Source organism: Ambystoma mexicanum, chromosome 13 (genome assembly GCF_040938575.1).
Source record: "Ambystoma mexicanum isolate Mex_15411 chromosome 13, UKY_AmexF1_1, whole genome shotgun sequence".
In the NCBI taxonomy this organism is placed as follows: Eukaryota; Metazoa; Chordata; class Amphibia; order Caudata; family Ambystomatidae; genus Ambystoma; species Ambystoma mexicanum.
In genome coordinates this window covers 811,828,143-811,843,760 of record NC_090938.1, presented here as the reverse complement: position 1 = coordinate 811,843,760, position 15,618 = coordinate 811,828,143, and the positions used below count along the sequence as shown (strand labels likewise).

General features: G+C 47.6%; 1 protein-coding gene across 3 annotated transcripts in view; it reads right to left on the bottom strand.

Moving 5' to 3' along the window:
- The window catches only part of LOC138522045 (major histocompatibility complex class I-related gene protein-like), a 1,849,186-nt gene that overhangs the window by 41,419 nt on the left and 1,792,149 nt on the right, over positions 1-15,618 (bottom strand). For all 3 annotated transcript variants that reach the window (XM_069635271.1, XM_069635270.1, XM_069635272.1), the window contains one exon: positions 12,236-12,355. In XM_069635271.1, coding sequence (XP_069491372.1) covers positions 12,236-12,355 — 120 coding nt within the window. The remainder of the gene's footprint in view (positions 1-12,235; positions 12,356-15,618) is intronic.

Below are 15,618 nucleotides of genomic sequence, written 5' to 3'. Positions count from 1 at the left end.
TGTGTCGGCCGTCATGTGCCCAGGCTGTTCTTTTTCCTGAGCTTCTCTCAACTGGGTTGGGAAGGATGTATGGGTCTCTCCTGTTCTCCTGCGGTCTCCTTCCACTCTGACTGTTTTCCCCCATTCCCATGAGGTCCATATGGGATTGGTGGGTTGGTTGTTGCGTGTCACATTCCTTTTGGGAAGATAAGGTTCCAGTCCAGTCCTATTCTCTCCATGGCTCCATTCTCCTGGCTCCAGGCTTGGCTTTCCAAGTTGCACCCAAAATGCATTCTGGGATTTGCGATTCCAGTGTCCCACTGGTTGATCTGGTTTTGGTGGCTCTGGGATTTTGCTCAGGATTCACAGGGGCCAGGTGTTCACAGGAGACCCTCAGGTGTTGTGCAAAAGAAGGAAAGAGGTCTCATCAGGGCCTAGGCTGATGGGTATTGCGGCAGCGACAGTGGTACCAATAGCCCTGCACATCATCAAACACTCTGGGGATCCAGGGACTCCCAAATCCCCCCACACCAGTCCTGGGATAGATTAGGTCACCTACACCAGGTTGAGATATGTCCCGGCAGCCCACTGACAGGGCTATATGCATAACCTGGTCACATGTGCTGCCATCAGGACAAGATGAACTTTTATTTGCTAAAATTGAACACTAATAAACCTGATGATGTTAGTCAGTGCCTCTTGATCTCTGGTCCTCACACTTTGGCCCATGTGCATGGGAGCGTTGCTTCCTCCAAGAGGGTTCCGGACCAATTCCAGCCTTTCTTTGAAACCACAGATCCATGTAGTTGGAGCTTCCTGTGTTTTGGAACTTTATATTCTAGAAAATATGATCCATGTCCTCACCAATTATCACAGCCTCCAGTAATCCCCAACATCTTCATGCTCTTGCCAGGACTCTAGAATTACCCTCTACTTAGACAGATTAGAAGGTACGCCCCCGCATATGCCATGGCTGATAAGGTTCCATGTGTTTTTAACGAATAAATAAATAGCAAATGAATTCATAACGACACAAAAATAATGAGAAAAATAACTACATTTTTCCCCTCTTTTTTGGGGGGGTCCCCCCAACCCATATTTTGCCTTGCTAAAAACCCACCCCAACCACCTCCCCACAAGATTAACCATTTACCTCAACATCACACAGTTTCTTTAAAAAAATGTGTTACTTTTTGTTATTCATGGTTTGTTATGAATTAATTTGTTATTTGTTTACACTGCATACTGCCTGAATAGGTTACGAGATACTGCTGCATGCCACAGAGGAAACAGGTTAGAAGGTACACCCACTCATATATCAACACAATTGAGCAAGGACATAAAAGATCCAACTAAAGATGGACCCACCACTCCTGAAGTTCAATAAAGTCAAATATCAATTGATGGAAACTGAGGTTCTTATTTAATTTCTTCGCAGTAGGTGTAATAATATACATGGACATTTGAGACATAGGATATATAACAAAACAAGATACGTGGTGTAGTAGATGAATAACACAATCCAAATCCAAAATATTTGGATGCCCACTTTGAGCAATTACATTCTTCATGCATCCTACTAGGGGTCACATGAGACACAAGTACAGTAATTGTGAAATAGAAGCACATATATGTGGTACAATGAGGAGTTGCAAGACAACACAAACACAAGTCAACACAACAGTGTTTCGGCCAAGTAACTAGATTTGCAGAGCTGTAGTTAGGGCGGCCTTCATCAGGATGGGTGAATTCAAAAATGTTGAAGAATCCTTTGTGATTTGTCGAGGTAAGTAGACAGAAGAGGGTGTCAGGAGTGCGTAGGGAGCGATTCTTAAAAAGTTGAAACGCAATGAATGCAGCAAAAAAACATGTACTCAACAGAGTCATGGAGATCAGCGACTTCATTTCACCCTGGGCAGCCCGGGTTGCATACCTGCATCAGCGCCGACATCAGATCAAAGAAACAAAATGACGGGCGCGATGCGGCGCCACAACGAGGCTGAGCGTCCTCATGGTTGCTAAGCAACTAGTGTTTTTATTTGCCTGTTTCCGCCGGCAGGCGGAGGAGCCGGCCTCATCGAAGGCCATCTAAGGCCCTGTTTGCCCCTGAAATCCGCAGTATTCCCCATCCGGTGGTGAGGGCAGGAGCCCCCACCTACCCTCAACAGCACCAAAGCTCTTTTGGCCCACCAGATGAGCCGCGCCGATCCTGCACCTGCAGTCCGGTGCAATCCGTCACATCGAGGAGAACCCATTGCCTGATCCACCTAATTCAGGCCCCTCTACAAAATCGCCACCTTTAGCGACTTCATTTCACCCTGGGCAGCCCGGGTTGCATACCTGCATCAGCGCCGACATCAGATCAAAGAAACAAAATGTCGGGCGTGATGCGGCGCCACAACGAGGCTGAGCGTCCTCGTGGTTGCTAAGCAACCAGTGTTTTTATTCTCCTGTTTCCGCCGGCAGGCGGAAGAGCCGGCCTCATCGAAGGCCATCTAAGGCCCTGTTTGCCCCTGAAATCCGCAGTATTCCCCATCCCGTGGCGAGGGCAGGAGCCCCCACCTACCCTCAACAGCACCGAAGCTCTTCTGGCCCACCAGACGAGCCACGCCGATCCTGCACCTGCAGTCCGGTGCAATCCGCCCCATCGAGGAGAACCCATTGCCTGATCCACCTAATTCAGGCCCCTCTACAGAATCGCCACCTTCAGCGAGTTCATTTCACCCTGGGCAGCCCGGGTTGCATACCTGCATCAGCGCCGACATCAGATGAAAGAAACAAAATGTCGGGCGCGATGCGGCGCAAACAACGAGGCTGAGCGTCCCCGTGGTTGCTAAGCAACCAGTGTTTCTAGTCGCCTGTTTCCGCCAGCAGGCGGAAGAGCCGGCCTCATCGAAGGCCATCTAAGGCCCTGTTTGCCCCTGTTCGCCGATGGACGGCGCATGGCGATCATTACATGCCCCTGCACAGGACTTTAGTGCTTAGCGGAATTTCATTCCTCCACCACTGGCTCGAATCTACCTTGTGCCCCCTCTCCGTCACCCTGTCGTGCCGCTGCACACCATCACCTTCAAGCCCATGTACCCGCTTCACCCGACGAGTGCTAACAGCTTAGAAGTCCGCCGTGATCCAGGCACCCGAGCTCTGCATTTGCCTGCACCTAAAGGCATTGGCCGCAACGAGCATTTCAGCTCCGACATCGAAAATTTCTTAAATGTGGCGCCACGCAGTACCTGATTGGCGGCACGCCTACTCATCCGCCTGCCCACACACCGGAAGGCGGAAGCCAACCTAAGGTGAAGGGGCGTGGAAAAGGGCCTGCCCGCGTCGGGCCACAGCGAGCTGCACCCCTCGTAAGTACTTTGTGACTCCCCCAATTTGAAAAGCGTGTTGATATACATGTTGCACTCCTGCACCTGTAGCATGCTGATGCGTACTGCATCAGTTCTAAACCTTGCTCCCGCTTTGCACTAAAATGCCCAATACCACCTGCACTGTCGGCCAGGTGGCCCATCAGCCCACACATACTGTATGAAGTCCCTGGCAAATGAAACTTAATTGGCAGTGTTCTTTGACTTAACAGCACTGCCTATACATATATCCGTGACCGCCAATACCTGAAATAATTCATCCTCTATCTGACAACAGCAACACAATCAAAAACGCTACACTTTGTCACACTTCCTGCTATTGTGCTCATTCACGGGTTTACTGACCGCAATATCGATAGACACACACCATTCAGCTTATATAGCTGCCTCTCTGACTAATTGCAATATTCTAATCTAGGTCGCCAGAGTCTACCATGCAACTGCGTTGTGCCTTAGGGTCGCCTAGAGACCACTGCGACATTGTATTGCGCCTCATGGTCGCCTAATGACCACTGTGACATTGTGTTGTGCCTCATGGTCGCCTAGAGACCTCTGTGACATTGTGCTGTGCCTCATGGTCGCCTAGAGACCACTGTGACATTGTGTTGTGCCTTATGGTCGTCTAGAGACCACTGTGAGATTGTGTTGTGTCTTATGGTCGCCTAGAGACCACTGTGCCATTGTGTTGTATTATGGTCGCCTAGAAGACCACTGTGACATTGTGTTGTGCCCTATGGTCGCCTAGAGACCACCGTGCCACTGTCCATTTGGGCTTATCAATACTATGTGCATGCTACTGTGTGTAAGCGCCCAGAACAGCATATCTACCCCAACGTCCTCCCTGTAGCTCCAATAGACATCTACTCCTAGTCTGCATCAGGCCAACATGCCCCTCTCCAATAGCCTAATAGCCACAGATTCGCCCAAATACACTCTCAGTATCCTACTTGTTAGATTACTGCCCACCCTCCTCTCGCTTACACGGCACACTGGTGGGATCACACCCAACCACAACACTGCCCCCCCACTACACACTTCCATACCACTCCATCACCATGCCATCCCTTGCGGACCATACCAACCTTTATCTCAACAACCCAGCCCTATGGATCCAACATTTTGCATCTAGACCTCAACCAAACATACCTTGCTCTATCGCCCTGAGAAATGCCAGACTTGGGTCGCGACTCACTCACGCTTCCCACCACTCGGCGCATCTTAACAAAAAGCCACTGACCTCCTCCTCGTCCTCACCCTCTCCAAACCCATCATCACCCCGCTCTAATCTCCCCAACACGAGTAATATCAAGGGTGCATTAATTAACGTCAGATCACTCACGGCACACGCTCTAGAAGTGGCGGACCTCATCCTCGACCTTGACCTTGACTTCATAGCAATCACCGAAACTTGACTTCACGTAGCCTCAGGCCCTCTACTCTCCCTGGCCATCCCCCCAGGTTATAACATTATCAGACACGACCGTAATTCTAATCAGTCCAAAGGTGGTGGCATTGCCATTATCCATAAAAATACTTTAAACTTCCACCTATCCTCCGCGCATCACTTTTCCGCGATGGAAGCACTGACAGCCAAACTAGCCATTACCCCTAACCACTCTATCACCTTCCATCTACTCTACTGGCCTCCCGGGCCGTTATCCACCTTCGCTGAGGACCTCTCTACCATCATCACCTACAACACCAAATCCAAATCCCAAGCCTTGATAATGGGCGATTTCAACTTAGGCCTCTCTGACCCCAACAACACTGCGGCCATGGCTATTGACAATATGCTCACGAATGCAGGATTCACATAGTTCATAAACCAACCTACCCATGCCAAGGGCAGAACCCTTGACTGGCTAGCCCCCCATAACTGTCCTATCAATATCACCTCCAACCATCAGTATTCTTGGACTGACGACAACCTAATTACGTTCAATATCCAGTCCAAACCTAGCAGCCTCTCTCCTAGCATTTCACCTGCTACGGACACCCGCTACAAACGCGACATTACATGCGACAGACTTCTCCCACTCCTCCTCCTCCCAGTTCTTAACGACCAGGTTCGCACATGCTCTGACCCTACGGCACTGATTGACACATTTAACCGCGCTATGCAAAAAGCCTTAGACATCATTGCCCCATCTAAACTGAGAAAATCCAAACCTTGAGCCCACCTAAACTCCTGGTTCACACCCCACCTTAGAACCTTGCGCAAAGAAAAACGAATTGCGGAATCACAATGGAAAAGTAACCAGTCTCCAGCCAACAAATTGTGTCTATTCCTGGCTAGCCTCAACTACAAGGAAGCCATACTCCAAGCCAAAAAGGACACTTACAACAAACACATCGAACAAGCCAAATCTAACACTAAAGAATTGTTCAAAATCCTAAAAGAACTCGAAACTCCGGTCTCTGCACCAGACACGTGCACCAAAGATAGCACTTGGTGCACCAAAATCCAAGAGGCTCTCTTAGGTAAGATTGCCACTCTACAAATCAAAATTAACAACAAACAAACCAGCCTACAATCTAACCCTCAACCTAACCTCATCCCCACCCTAAATCACCACATCCCAGATTCTCTGACTCCATTTAGCTTCTCCCCACTTTCCATCTCTGATGTGGAAAAGATCATCGCTAGCCGTAAACCATCCAACTGTCAAGGCGACCTTTGTCCTGCGCCGTTTATTAAGGAAGCAGCTCATGACCTGGCACCATTCATTACCACGTTCATCAACTCTTCCTTTAGTTCTGTGATTGTTCCTGACAACCTAAAGGACGCGTGGGTCATCCCTCTTCTGAAAAAACCTACCTTGGACCCTAGCATACCCACAAACTACAGGCCAATCACCACTGTCCCATTTCTTCTAAAAATCCTCGACTGAGCTGAGCTGCCTATCTACAAATCCAAGATTACCTTGAATCAAACAAACTTCTGGGACTTAGGCAATCTGGGTTTCGCCCATGCCACGGTACTGAAACGGCCCTTATTGATTTAAAAACACAGATCGAAGATCTAAAAGACAAAGGTAAACTTGCGGTATTACTCCTTTAGGACCTATCGGCAGCCTTTGATCTTGTCAACCACAAAATTCTCTGCCACCACCTCAAATATGCGGCTCACTTCTCAGACAAAGCTACAACCTGGATTAGGTCCTTCCTAGACAACAGATCTATGCGCGTGTTCTCTCCACTAGCAGCCGCCCTACCAGCACTTGTCTCCTGTGGCATGCCACAAGGATCGTGTGTTTCACCCATGTTATATAACGTGTTCACCAAACCCTTATTCGATATTCTGGACTATCTGGGTGTCACTTACACCAACTACACCGACGACACCCAGATGCTAATCCCTATCACAGGTGACCACACTGCTGACTCCCGCGCTATCAATGCCATCTACCTGGTCATCCAAGCGTGGATGGCTCAACACATACTCTATCTAAATGACGAAAAGACAGAGCTCCTCATCCTTGGCTCACCTCAAAAACTCACCAAGCTTGACCCTGCGTTCAAGTCCTTTACCATCGATGGGAATACTATCCCTACTGCTAAGGACACTAAAACCCTTGGGATCTACATTGACTCAACCTTATCCCGGTCTAGACAAACCAATTCAGTCTCGTCCGCAGCGGCCTATACCTGCAAGCTTATTACAGCTTGCCGCCCTTTTCTCTCTACAGCCAACTGCGTGACCCTGGCTAGGACCCTTGTACTATCTAAGGTTGATTACTGCAACGCCCTGTACCTAGGCACTAATCGTTGTAACTTAAACAAGCTACAAATTGTCCAAAACAATACGATCAGAGCGGCCCTTAACATTCCTAGGCGCCAACACATAGCTGACACTAGACGCAACCTCCACTGGCTTTCAATCCCACACCAAATTTCTTTGAAATCCCCGGCTCTTACCCATAAATGCCTCCACAACCAAGCCCCTTGCTACCTGGCCAACAGATCTGCCCTCAACAGTTCCACTAGACCCCGCAGAATGGCCCAAGCCAACTGCCTTGTCATCCCTAGTTTTAATCTCCAAAGATCAGGTGGAACCAGCTTCCCCATCATGGCAGCTAAACTATGGAACTCACTCCTCAATGAGCTCAGAGCAGAACCTTCCTTCCTGAGATTCAAACACCTTACCAAAACTTGGTTGTCCTCCCAGGACATCTAACACTGGACTCACTGCTTAACTTGTACGCAGACTTACCTGGTATATACCTGCTTGTCCTCTTATTATTATTATTATTCTTGCTTGCATATTTTGTAATATACCTGACATTCTGTAAGTACTGCCTGTTTGTATTTATCTTGCTGTAACTAAGTGATGCGCCCGGTAGCCCCTGGGCCTGGTGCGCTATATAAATAAAATACAAATACAAATACAAAATACAGGGTTTACCATAATCACGTAGCACTTTGGCATAGCTCCTCTAAGTGTCTGAGTCCACTGAGGTAGACAGATAATTCTTATTCTGCTGGGTGATTCCTACAGATAATTCCCAAGAACCCATTAGTACTAGGACTGTAGACTTTACAGAGTATGTAAATATTGTACAGTTCAATGAGTCTTTCCAGTCACAAGGAGGGGCAAATTAATGCGTTCGGATCATGCACGAAGTAGAAGATCCAGGCTCCAACTGTTAAAGAAAAAACTGTGGGCAAATGTAAAATAAATGGGAGGGTCGCACAGCCGAGTGTTTACACTGATGGCAAAAGGTTGTGCGGGCTTAAACAAAGGGTCACAGCCGTGTCTGTTATCTTAAACGGCGGTACATGCGAGCCCGGGTGCCTAGAAGTCCCTAGAAACCAAGCATGAGTTAATGGCAATAGGGCCTGTGGTACAGTGAGTGGAAGTGGCCTCTTTAAAAATTGAAATTGCGTGTGGCGTGCCGCGACGGGAAAATGTTTCCTCTCATTGAATAGCCAAAGCAGATGGACTCAAATGTAGGAATAAGACTAGCCAAACGTGAATGAATAGCTATGGGGCCAGTCAGAAAACAAAGCGCACCCGCTGGTGAGGGAACGCTATGTGTTACATGAATGCTGCGCGGCGGTGCACGTGTAGTGATTTCAATTTAAGTGCTAAAATAAAGCATTAGTATGTGAGGCATGCTGCGGGGGGCTTACATACCTTGAAACTCAGTAAATACTGTGAGATTGCTGGAAAGCAGGAGACGGACTAACAGAGTGCCGTCTTCAGAGTCGGGCGATAGCCGTGCGGTTGCTATGGCAACCGTTCTATTTATATCCTCTGCCATTAACGGGAAATCTAGTAGGCTGAGCAAAATGCATGGCAGAACCCATGGGCGATGGTGGCTAGGTAGAAAGGCTCATCTGCTGCATATGCAGGCTGTGGGGGAGGGGGGACTGTTAGCAGTCGTGTATGCTACGGGCCAAATAGAAAGCACTATTTGATCATATTTTGGAAACGTGTTGTCATGGTTACCAAACAAACCATCCAGCCATATTAGAAATGTGATGGACAAAAACATTAAGTGGTGGCTGGGTTTAGATACTGATTGCTGTGAGAGTGTAAGTCGCAGCGCTACATTCCAAAGCTCTGAGAAAACCAGCATGACAAGGTTGAGGGGCAAGTCTCTAGTCGCCCAAAAAGGGAAATTAATGCAGACTAAGATGACTGTAGAGGAAGTCCAAGGTATATATGGTACAAAGGGCACATGCCACTCTTATACTATACAATATTGTTATACGTGAATGGAAATCTGTTCATTTATACACAGCAACAGTAATTATTCAGCGGAAAAAGGGGGGATTACCTCAACATGGGTGTCAGATAAGTTTGGATTTGGAGGTAGGCTACTCGATCAATAATTTTGAGGAGGAATGGGACCGTTGTAATGGGTCTGTAATTAGTGGGGATGGCCTGATCTAGGGTCTGTTTCTTAAGGAGTGGTAGAACCCATGATTCTTTGAGGTTGCTCGGGACAATGCTTGTCTTAAAGGAAGCATTAATTAGCTTGGAGATAAAGGGTGCTAGATCTCTAGCTGCATCCTTAATTATTTGTGCTGGGCAGCTATCGCCCTGCCAGTTGGATGGCTTCAGGGAAAGTATGACCTTTTCAGTTTCCAAAATGGAGATATTGGTGAAACTGAAAGGTGTATTCATGATGGGATTCGCAGTGGGGGGGGGGGGGTAGGGTGCGTCTCAGTGGGGCGCAGAGAGGCTTTTAGTCTGCAAGGTGGCTATTTTATTAGATAAGGCATTTTGGATGCTAGTGCACCATTGTTTATCTGTAGGTGGGATAGGGTTTTCCATTCCGCGAAGGATGGTGAAGAGCTCCTTAGTATTAGAATTTGCTTTGAGATTCTTTCATTGAACATATTCCTTTTGGTGAGGATTATTTCCTTCTTGTACATGTTGGCAAAGTTGGTTAATGTGGTTTTATTTTCAACTGTGGGGGAGTGTCGCCAAATGGCTTGGAGTTTCCTTTTTTGGAGTCTTAATTCTTTGAGATAGGGTGTAAACCAGGTATTGAGATGAGCCTTTTGTTTACTTTTGCAAAGTTTGACTGGCGCAATGCTATCAAGGGCCTTCGTCATGGTATTATTGAAGGTTGCAACTCGTGTGTTTGGGTCATTGTTATTAGTGATTGAAGAGAGGGTGGATAGGAGTGGCAGTAATTTTTCCGCAGTGATGGCTTTTTTGCTTCTAGTGGGGAGCGGCGGTACTATGTCAGTATTTTTCTGTTTTTGGGGCTCTATGGCAGACAAGAATCTGATTAAGTGGTGGTCAGTCCAAGGTTAAGGGGTTATTTTGGTGATAGTGATGGCACAGTTCAGATTGGCTACCCAGTCTAATGTTTTCCCTTTTATATGCGTGGGGGCGAGGACTTTTTGGGTCAGTCCGTGTTCGGTCAAAATGGTTTCAAAGGAATGGGCAAGTTTATCCTTGGGATCATTAAAGCCCAAATTGAAGTCTCCTAGTAATAGGAGCTGTGAGGTGTTCTTGATGTTGTTGGTAAGGAGGCTGGGGAGGTCTTCTTTGAAGGTACCAATTGGACCAGGGGGTCTATATACGAATATAGTTAATGTGCTGTTATCTGAAATTGGGAGTTTGGCTGAGAGAAGCTCCCAGGATTTCATATCAGGGGGTGTGGTCAGCCTTAATGCTAGTTTAGTTTTGGCTATAATAGCAAGACCGCCCCATCTGGCATTAGGCCTATCAACTCTAAGTATTTAGTTTTTGTCTGGTATAGCTAGCATGAGGGCTGGACCGGCTGCATCATGAAGCCAAGATTCAGTAACTGCTAGGATGTCTAAGTTCATCCATAGTGAGTATGTCTGCAATTTCTGTGGTATGCACCATGAGGGATCTAGCATTGATGATCGCTCCTGTAATTATTGTCATTTTATTCTGCCCTTGGGTAGAGGTGGGTCTTTGTTTAGTGTGGTTAGTTCTAGGGTCAGTTTTTTGCAAGGCTTCTAGGGGTGGCGTGGGTATATTAAAGTCTGAGGCAGAGGTATTATGCCCGTAGTAAGAGTCTTGGGAACTAATTCTATTAGCCTTAGGTGTGTGGATCCGGGGCAGTCTTGCTCAGAGTCTTATATTTCTCTCCTGCGGAGTGCAAGGTGTGGAATTGATGCAGGCCATTATAATAAGGGCGCAGAGAAGTGTTAATTGTGTAATTGTTAGTTGCGTCTTTATGGTGGACATTGGTTTGACTATGATGTTTATTAATACACCAGAGGTGTGTACAGCCAGAGTGAGCTGGTGGTGTAAGGCGGGGCAGGTGCTAAGCACCTATGTTGGCTAGATGAGTCAGTTCAGTTCAAATCAATAGGCAGTATATGCTGGCAAAAAAGTCGGCAAGTTCAAGTGGTAAAAAGCAGAATGAGTAAGTGAGCATAGGAAGGTTGGAAGAGTTCATGTGTCAGGTCTCTCTAGGTAACAAGTGATCGATCAGGGCATGTACATTTGAGACAGGAACTCATTCGGCAAATATTTGGAATCCTAGGTTGGTGCGAGCCTGATGGACAGCAAGGGCACAGTAGGCAGATGCAAACAGAGGAATGGCTGCGGTAGTAGGCAGCGTTAATAGGGTCATAGGTAGTACAAAGTGCGCAATAGGCTGTTTTAAATCACGGCTGTGGACAAAATAGGCTATTTCCACAGACATCGGGCACAGTAGACGATAGAGTGGGCAGTAGGCTAGTTCCAATCAAAGCAGTGGGTGCTGTGGGCTGTTCCAGGTCCGTGCAATGAGTTCAAAAGTATGCAATGAAAATGGATTTATTAGCGGCAGATATAGTGCTAATGTAGTCAGCAAGGGCCACAACAGTTGGCAATATGATAGTAGTATCCTTAAATGAAGGGTAACAGGTTGTCAATGCTGCAGTGAGTGACGTGCAGGGATAGGTTGGGCTGTGGGCGACTGCAAGGGTAGATCGAGATTTTGGTGGCATAAAGTCAAATTGCAGGGTAAGCGAGATTACCTTAATATTATGGATCAGTGGCGTACAACGGCAAACAGGTGGCAAACAGGAAGAACACCTTTTTCCTAGGTACGCCGACTCACATGCCCTGGCTGACATAGATTACGAGATACCCCTGCATGTCATACAGCCGGCAGGTTAGAAGGTACTCCCACTCATATGCCACAGCCGATATAGGTTGCAAGATACCCTGGCATACCTTACAGGTGACAGGTTAGAAAGTACGCCCACTCATATGCCATGGGTGATATAGGTTACAAGATACCCCTGCATGCCATAGAGGCAGCAAGAGTTTAGAAGTTTCCCCTTCCACAGACACAGGTGATAAGACAATTTGAAGTCCCTGCTGCCCCCTCACAGCCCAATGACATGAATTAGAGAGTAATGGTAGCAACACTATAATTATCCAATGGTGCAGTGCTTACCTGGATGCTTGTCTCTGAAAAAGGCGAACCAAATTAAAAAAACAGCAAGCCCCACAGCAAGCACATCTGCAAGGATCACTCCAGCAATGATTTCAATCCTGGGTCCTGGTGACTTCTCCTCTGTGGATAGAGTAACACAGGTGCAGAGTTACAGGGCAGAATTCACTGCAAGGACAAGCTTTCCTGTGCACAAATGGCTGGACATAGTTACATGCTCAGTGTGGAAACACAGGGATGTCACACCTCAACTCACAGAAGGCAGCAGCTCACAGCAGTTGACACACATTAAAATCATCTTTTGTCGTGTTCGATGTGTCATTAACCTTGTCCTTCTCACAACTCTTCCATCCTAGGGTATTTCTGGGCCAGTGCAACCCTTTGCTTCTATGATCACTATATACTTACTTGAGGTCCTGGCTGCTCAATGATCTGCCTCTTCCCAGTCTCTCTATAGAGTCCCCCGCGGCTCTTTTCTAAGCCAGCTTCCCTTCAATTTACACCACACCATTCCCTCTTGCCATCTTTCAGTCTCTCTATAAAGTCCCCTGTTGCTCTTTCCTAAGCCGGATTCCCTTCAATTTACATCACACATTCCCTCATGCCATCTTTCAGTTTCTCTATAGAGTCCCCAGTAGCTCTTTCCTAAGCCAGCTTCCCTTCAATTTATACAACACCATTCCCTCTTGCCATCTTTCAGTCTCTCTATAGAGTCCCCCGCGGCTCTTTCCTAAACCAGCTTCCCTTCAATTTACACCACACCATTCCCTCTTGCCATCGTTCAGTCTCTCTATAGAGTCCCCCGCGGCTCTTTCCTAAGCCAGCTTCCCTTCAATTTACACCACACCATTCCCTCTTGCCATCGTTCAGTCTCTCTATAGAGTCCCCCGCGGCTCTTTCCTAAGCCAGCTTCCCTTCAATTTACACCACACCATTCCCTCTTGCCATCTTTCAGTCTCTCTATAGAGTCCCCCCGCGGCTCTTTCCTAAGCCAGCTTCACTTCAATTTACACCACACCATTCCCTCTTGCCATCTTTCAGTCTCTCTATAGAGTCCCCTGCGGCTCTTTCCTAAGCCAGCTTCCCTTCAATTTACACCACAGCATTCCCTCTTGCCATCTTTCAGTCTCTCTATAGAGTCCCCCGCTGCTCTTTCCTAAGCCAGCTTCCGTTCAATTTACACCACACCATTCCCTCTTGCCATCTTTCAGTCTCTCTATAGAGTCCCCCGCGGCTCTTTCCTAAGACAGCTTCCCTTCAATTTCCACCACACCATTCCCTCTTGCCATCTTTCGGTCTCTCTATAGAGTCCCCCATGGCTCTTTCCTAAGCCAGCTTCCCTTCAATTTACACCACACCATTCCCTCTTGCCATCTTTCAGTCTCTCTATAGAGTCCCCAGTGGCTCTTTCCTAAGCCGGCTTCCCTTCAATTTATACAACACCATTCCCTCTTGCCATCTTTCAGCCTCTCTATAGAGTCCCGCGCGGCTCTTTCCTAAGCCAGCTTCTCTTCAATTTACACCACACCATTCCCTCTTGCCATCTTTCAGTCTCTCTATAGAGTCCCCCGCGGCTCTTTCCTAAGCCAGCTTCCCTTCAATTTACACCACACCATTCCCTCTTGCCATCTTCGAGTCTCTCTATAAAGTCCCCCGCGGCTCTTTCCTAAGCCAGCTTCCCTTCAATTTACACCACACCATTCCCTCTTGCCATCTTTCAGTCTCTCTATAAAGTCCCCTGCGGCTCTTTCCTAAGCCAGCTTCCCTTCAATTTACACCACACCATTCCCTCTTGCCATCTTCCAGTCTCTCTATAGAGTCCCCCGCGGCTCTTTCCTAAGCCAGCTTCCCTTCAATTTACACCACACCATTCCCTCTTGCCATCTTTCAGTCTCTAGAGAGTCCCCCGCGGCTCTTTCCTAAGCCAGCTTCCCTTCAATTTACACCACACCATTCCCTCTTGCCATGTTTCAGTCTCTAGAGAGTCCCCTGTGGCTCTTTCATAAACCAGCTTCCCTTCAATTTAAACCACACCATTCCCTCTTGCCATCTTTCAGCCTATCTTGCAATTTCCATGCAGAGTCTCATATCTCTCTCTCTTATCGACTTCACAACACTATCTCCCTCTGCCCAGCCCTAGAGATGTTCCCAATTGGTCGGGTAGTTTATATTTATTACAAGTGAGATGGGGCGTCTGTGGTAGGCCGAGCAGTGAGACACAGTACACACCAGATGGTATGCAAACAATGTATTTAGTACAAACAGGAATGGTGGGTTTAACATCTATCAGTCCCTCGGGTAAACTTAGAATTTAAATCAATAAAAAGATCCATGAGATAAATTAAACTGTGGGGTCCCTCTTAGGGGACTGTTTTTCTGGTTTGCACCGGTTCTTCTGTCCACCTTGGTTGTTTGGCGTGGACATGGGATTTGACTTCAACCCTTCTCCAATTAGTGGTTCTTTGCTTCCCAAATCCAATAGGTCCCTCCTGGACCTCCACTACCATCAGCAGGATGACCTATGGTACTCCTTTCTCCTCTCTGGGGTCTTGTCAGGTAGGTTCTATGGTTTGGTTGGCCCCTGACACGGTTAATGGATCTCTCTTGGGGGTTGCTGGTGGAGGGCCTATGCCCTGGAGCCTCCAGGTTCCACAAGCCACAGCAGAATGATCTTCCCCCTTCTCAGTGGAATTCGTACCATAGGCTTTACTCCAGTGGGTTTTCTCTGCTATACAGTGGCAGGTGTTCCTCCAGAATCTTGGGCTTCACCAACTCGCTGATTTCTGGGAGCTCTAACCCCCCAACCCCCCTCTTCCCCTGAGAGAAAGGGAGTAGGGACAGACACTTCTGTATCCATCGGGATCATCGCTCTGACGGGGTTCCGTCAGCCATTTTATACTCCTTCCAATAGGGCTGGGTCCATTCCCTCTCTCCCCATAAGTTGGACTCCTCTTTAGGTAGTGACTCCCCCTCATTAGCCATTCATGCATCTCTTGTTTGCATTGGAAAACTACTTGTGGGCCTTGATTGCTTTCATTCAGGTCATGAGAGTCAAGTGTGATGCATCAACAGCTCCATCTTGTAAATTATACTACTGCGATATGCATCGTTGCATGGTTAAAGATCCTCCTGAGCTCACATGCTATGGTGTCTCTAGACCCACTTATGTCCTGTGCAGGGAAACGCCTGGCTTTGACCGCTGACAGGCAAGTCTCACCCGGAACCGCAAGGAGGTCCGCTAACACCGTCAACTCCTGGTCCTGCAAGGCTGGGTACATTCTCCAGAGAATTCAGGAGGCATCACAGCTTCACGATGTCTATGGCAAATGCCCCATACACTTGAGAAACGCTTCATAGTCATCTCAGGCTGCAAAAACAGTTCCAAG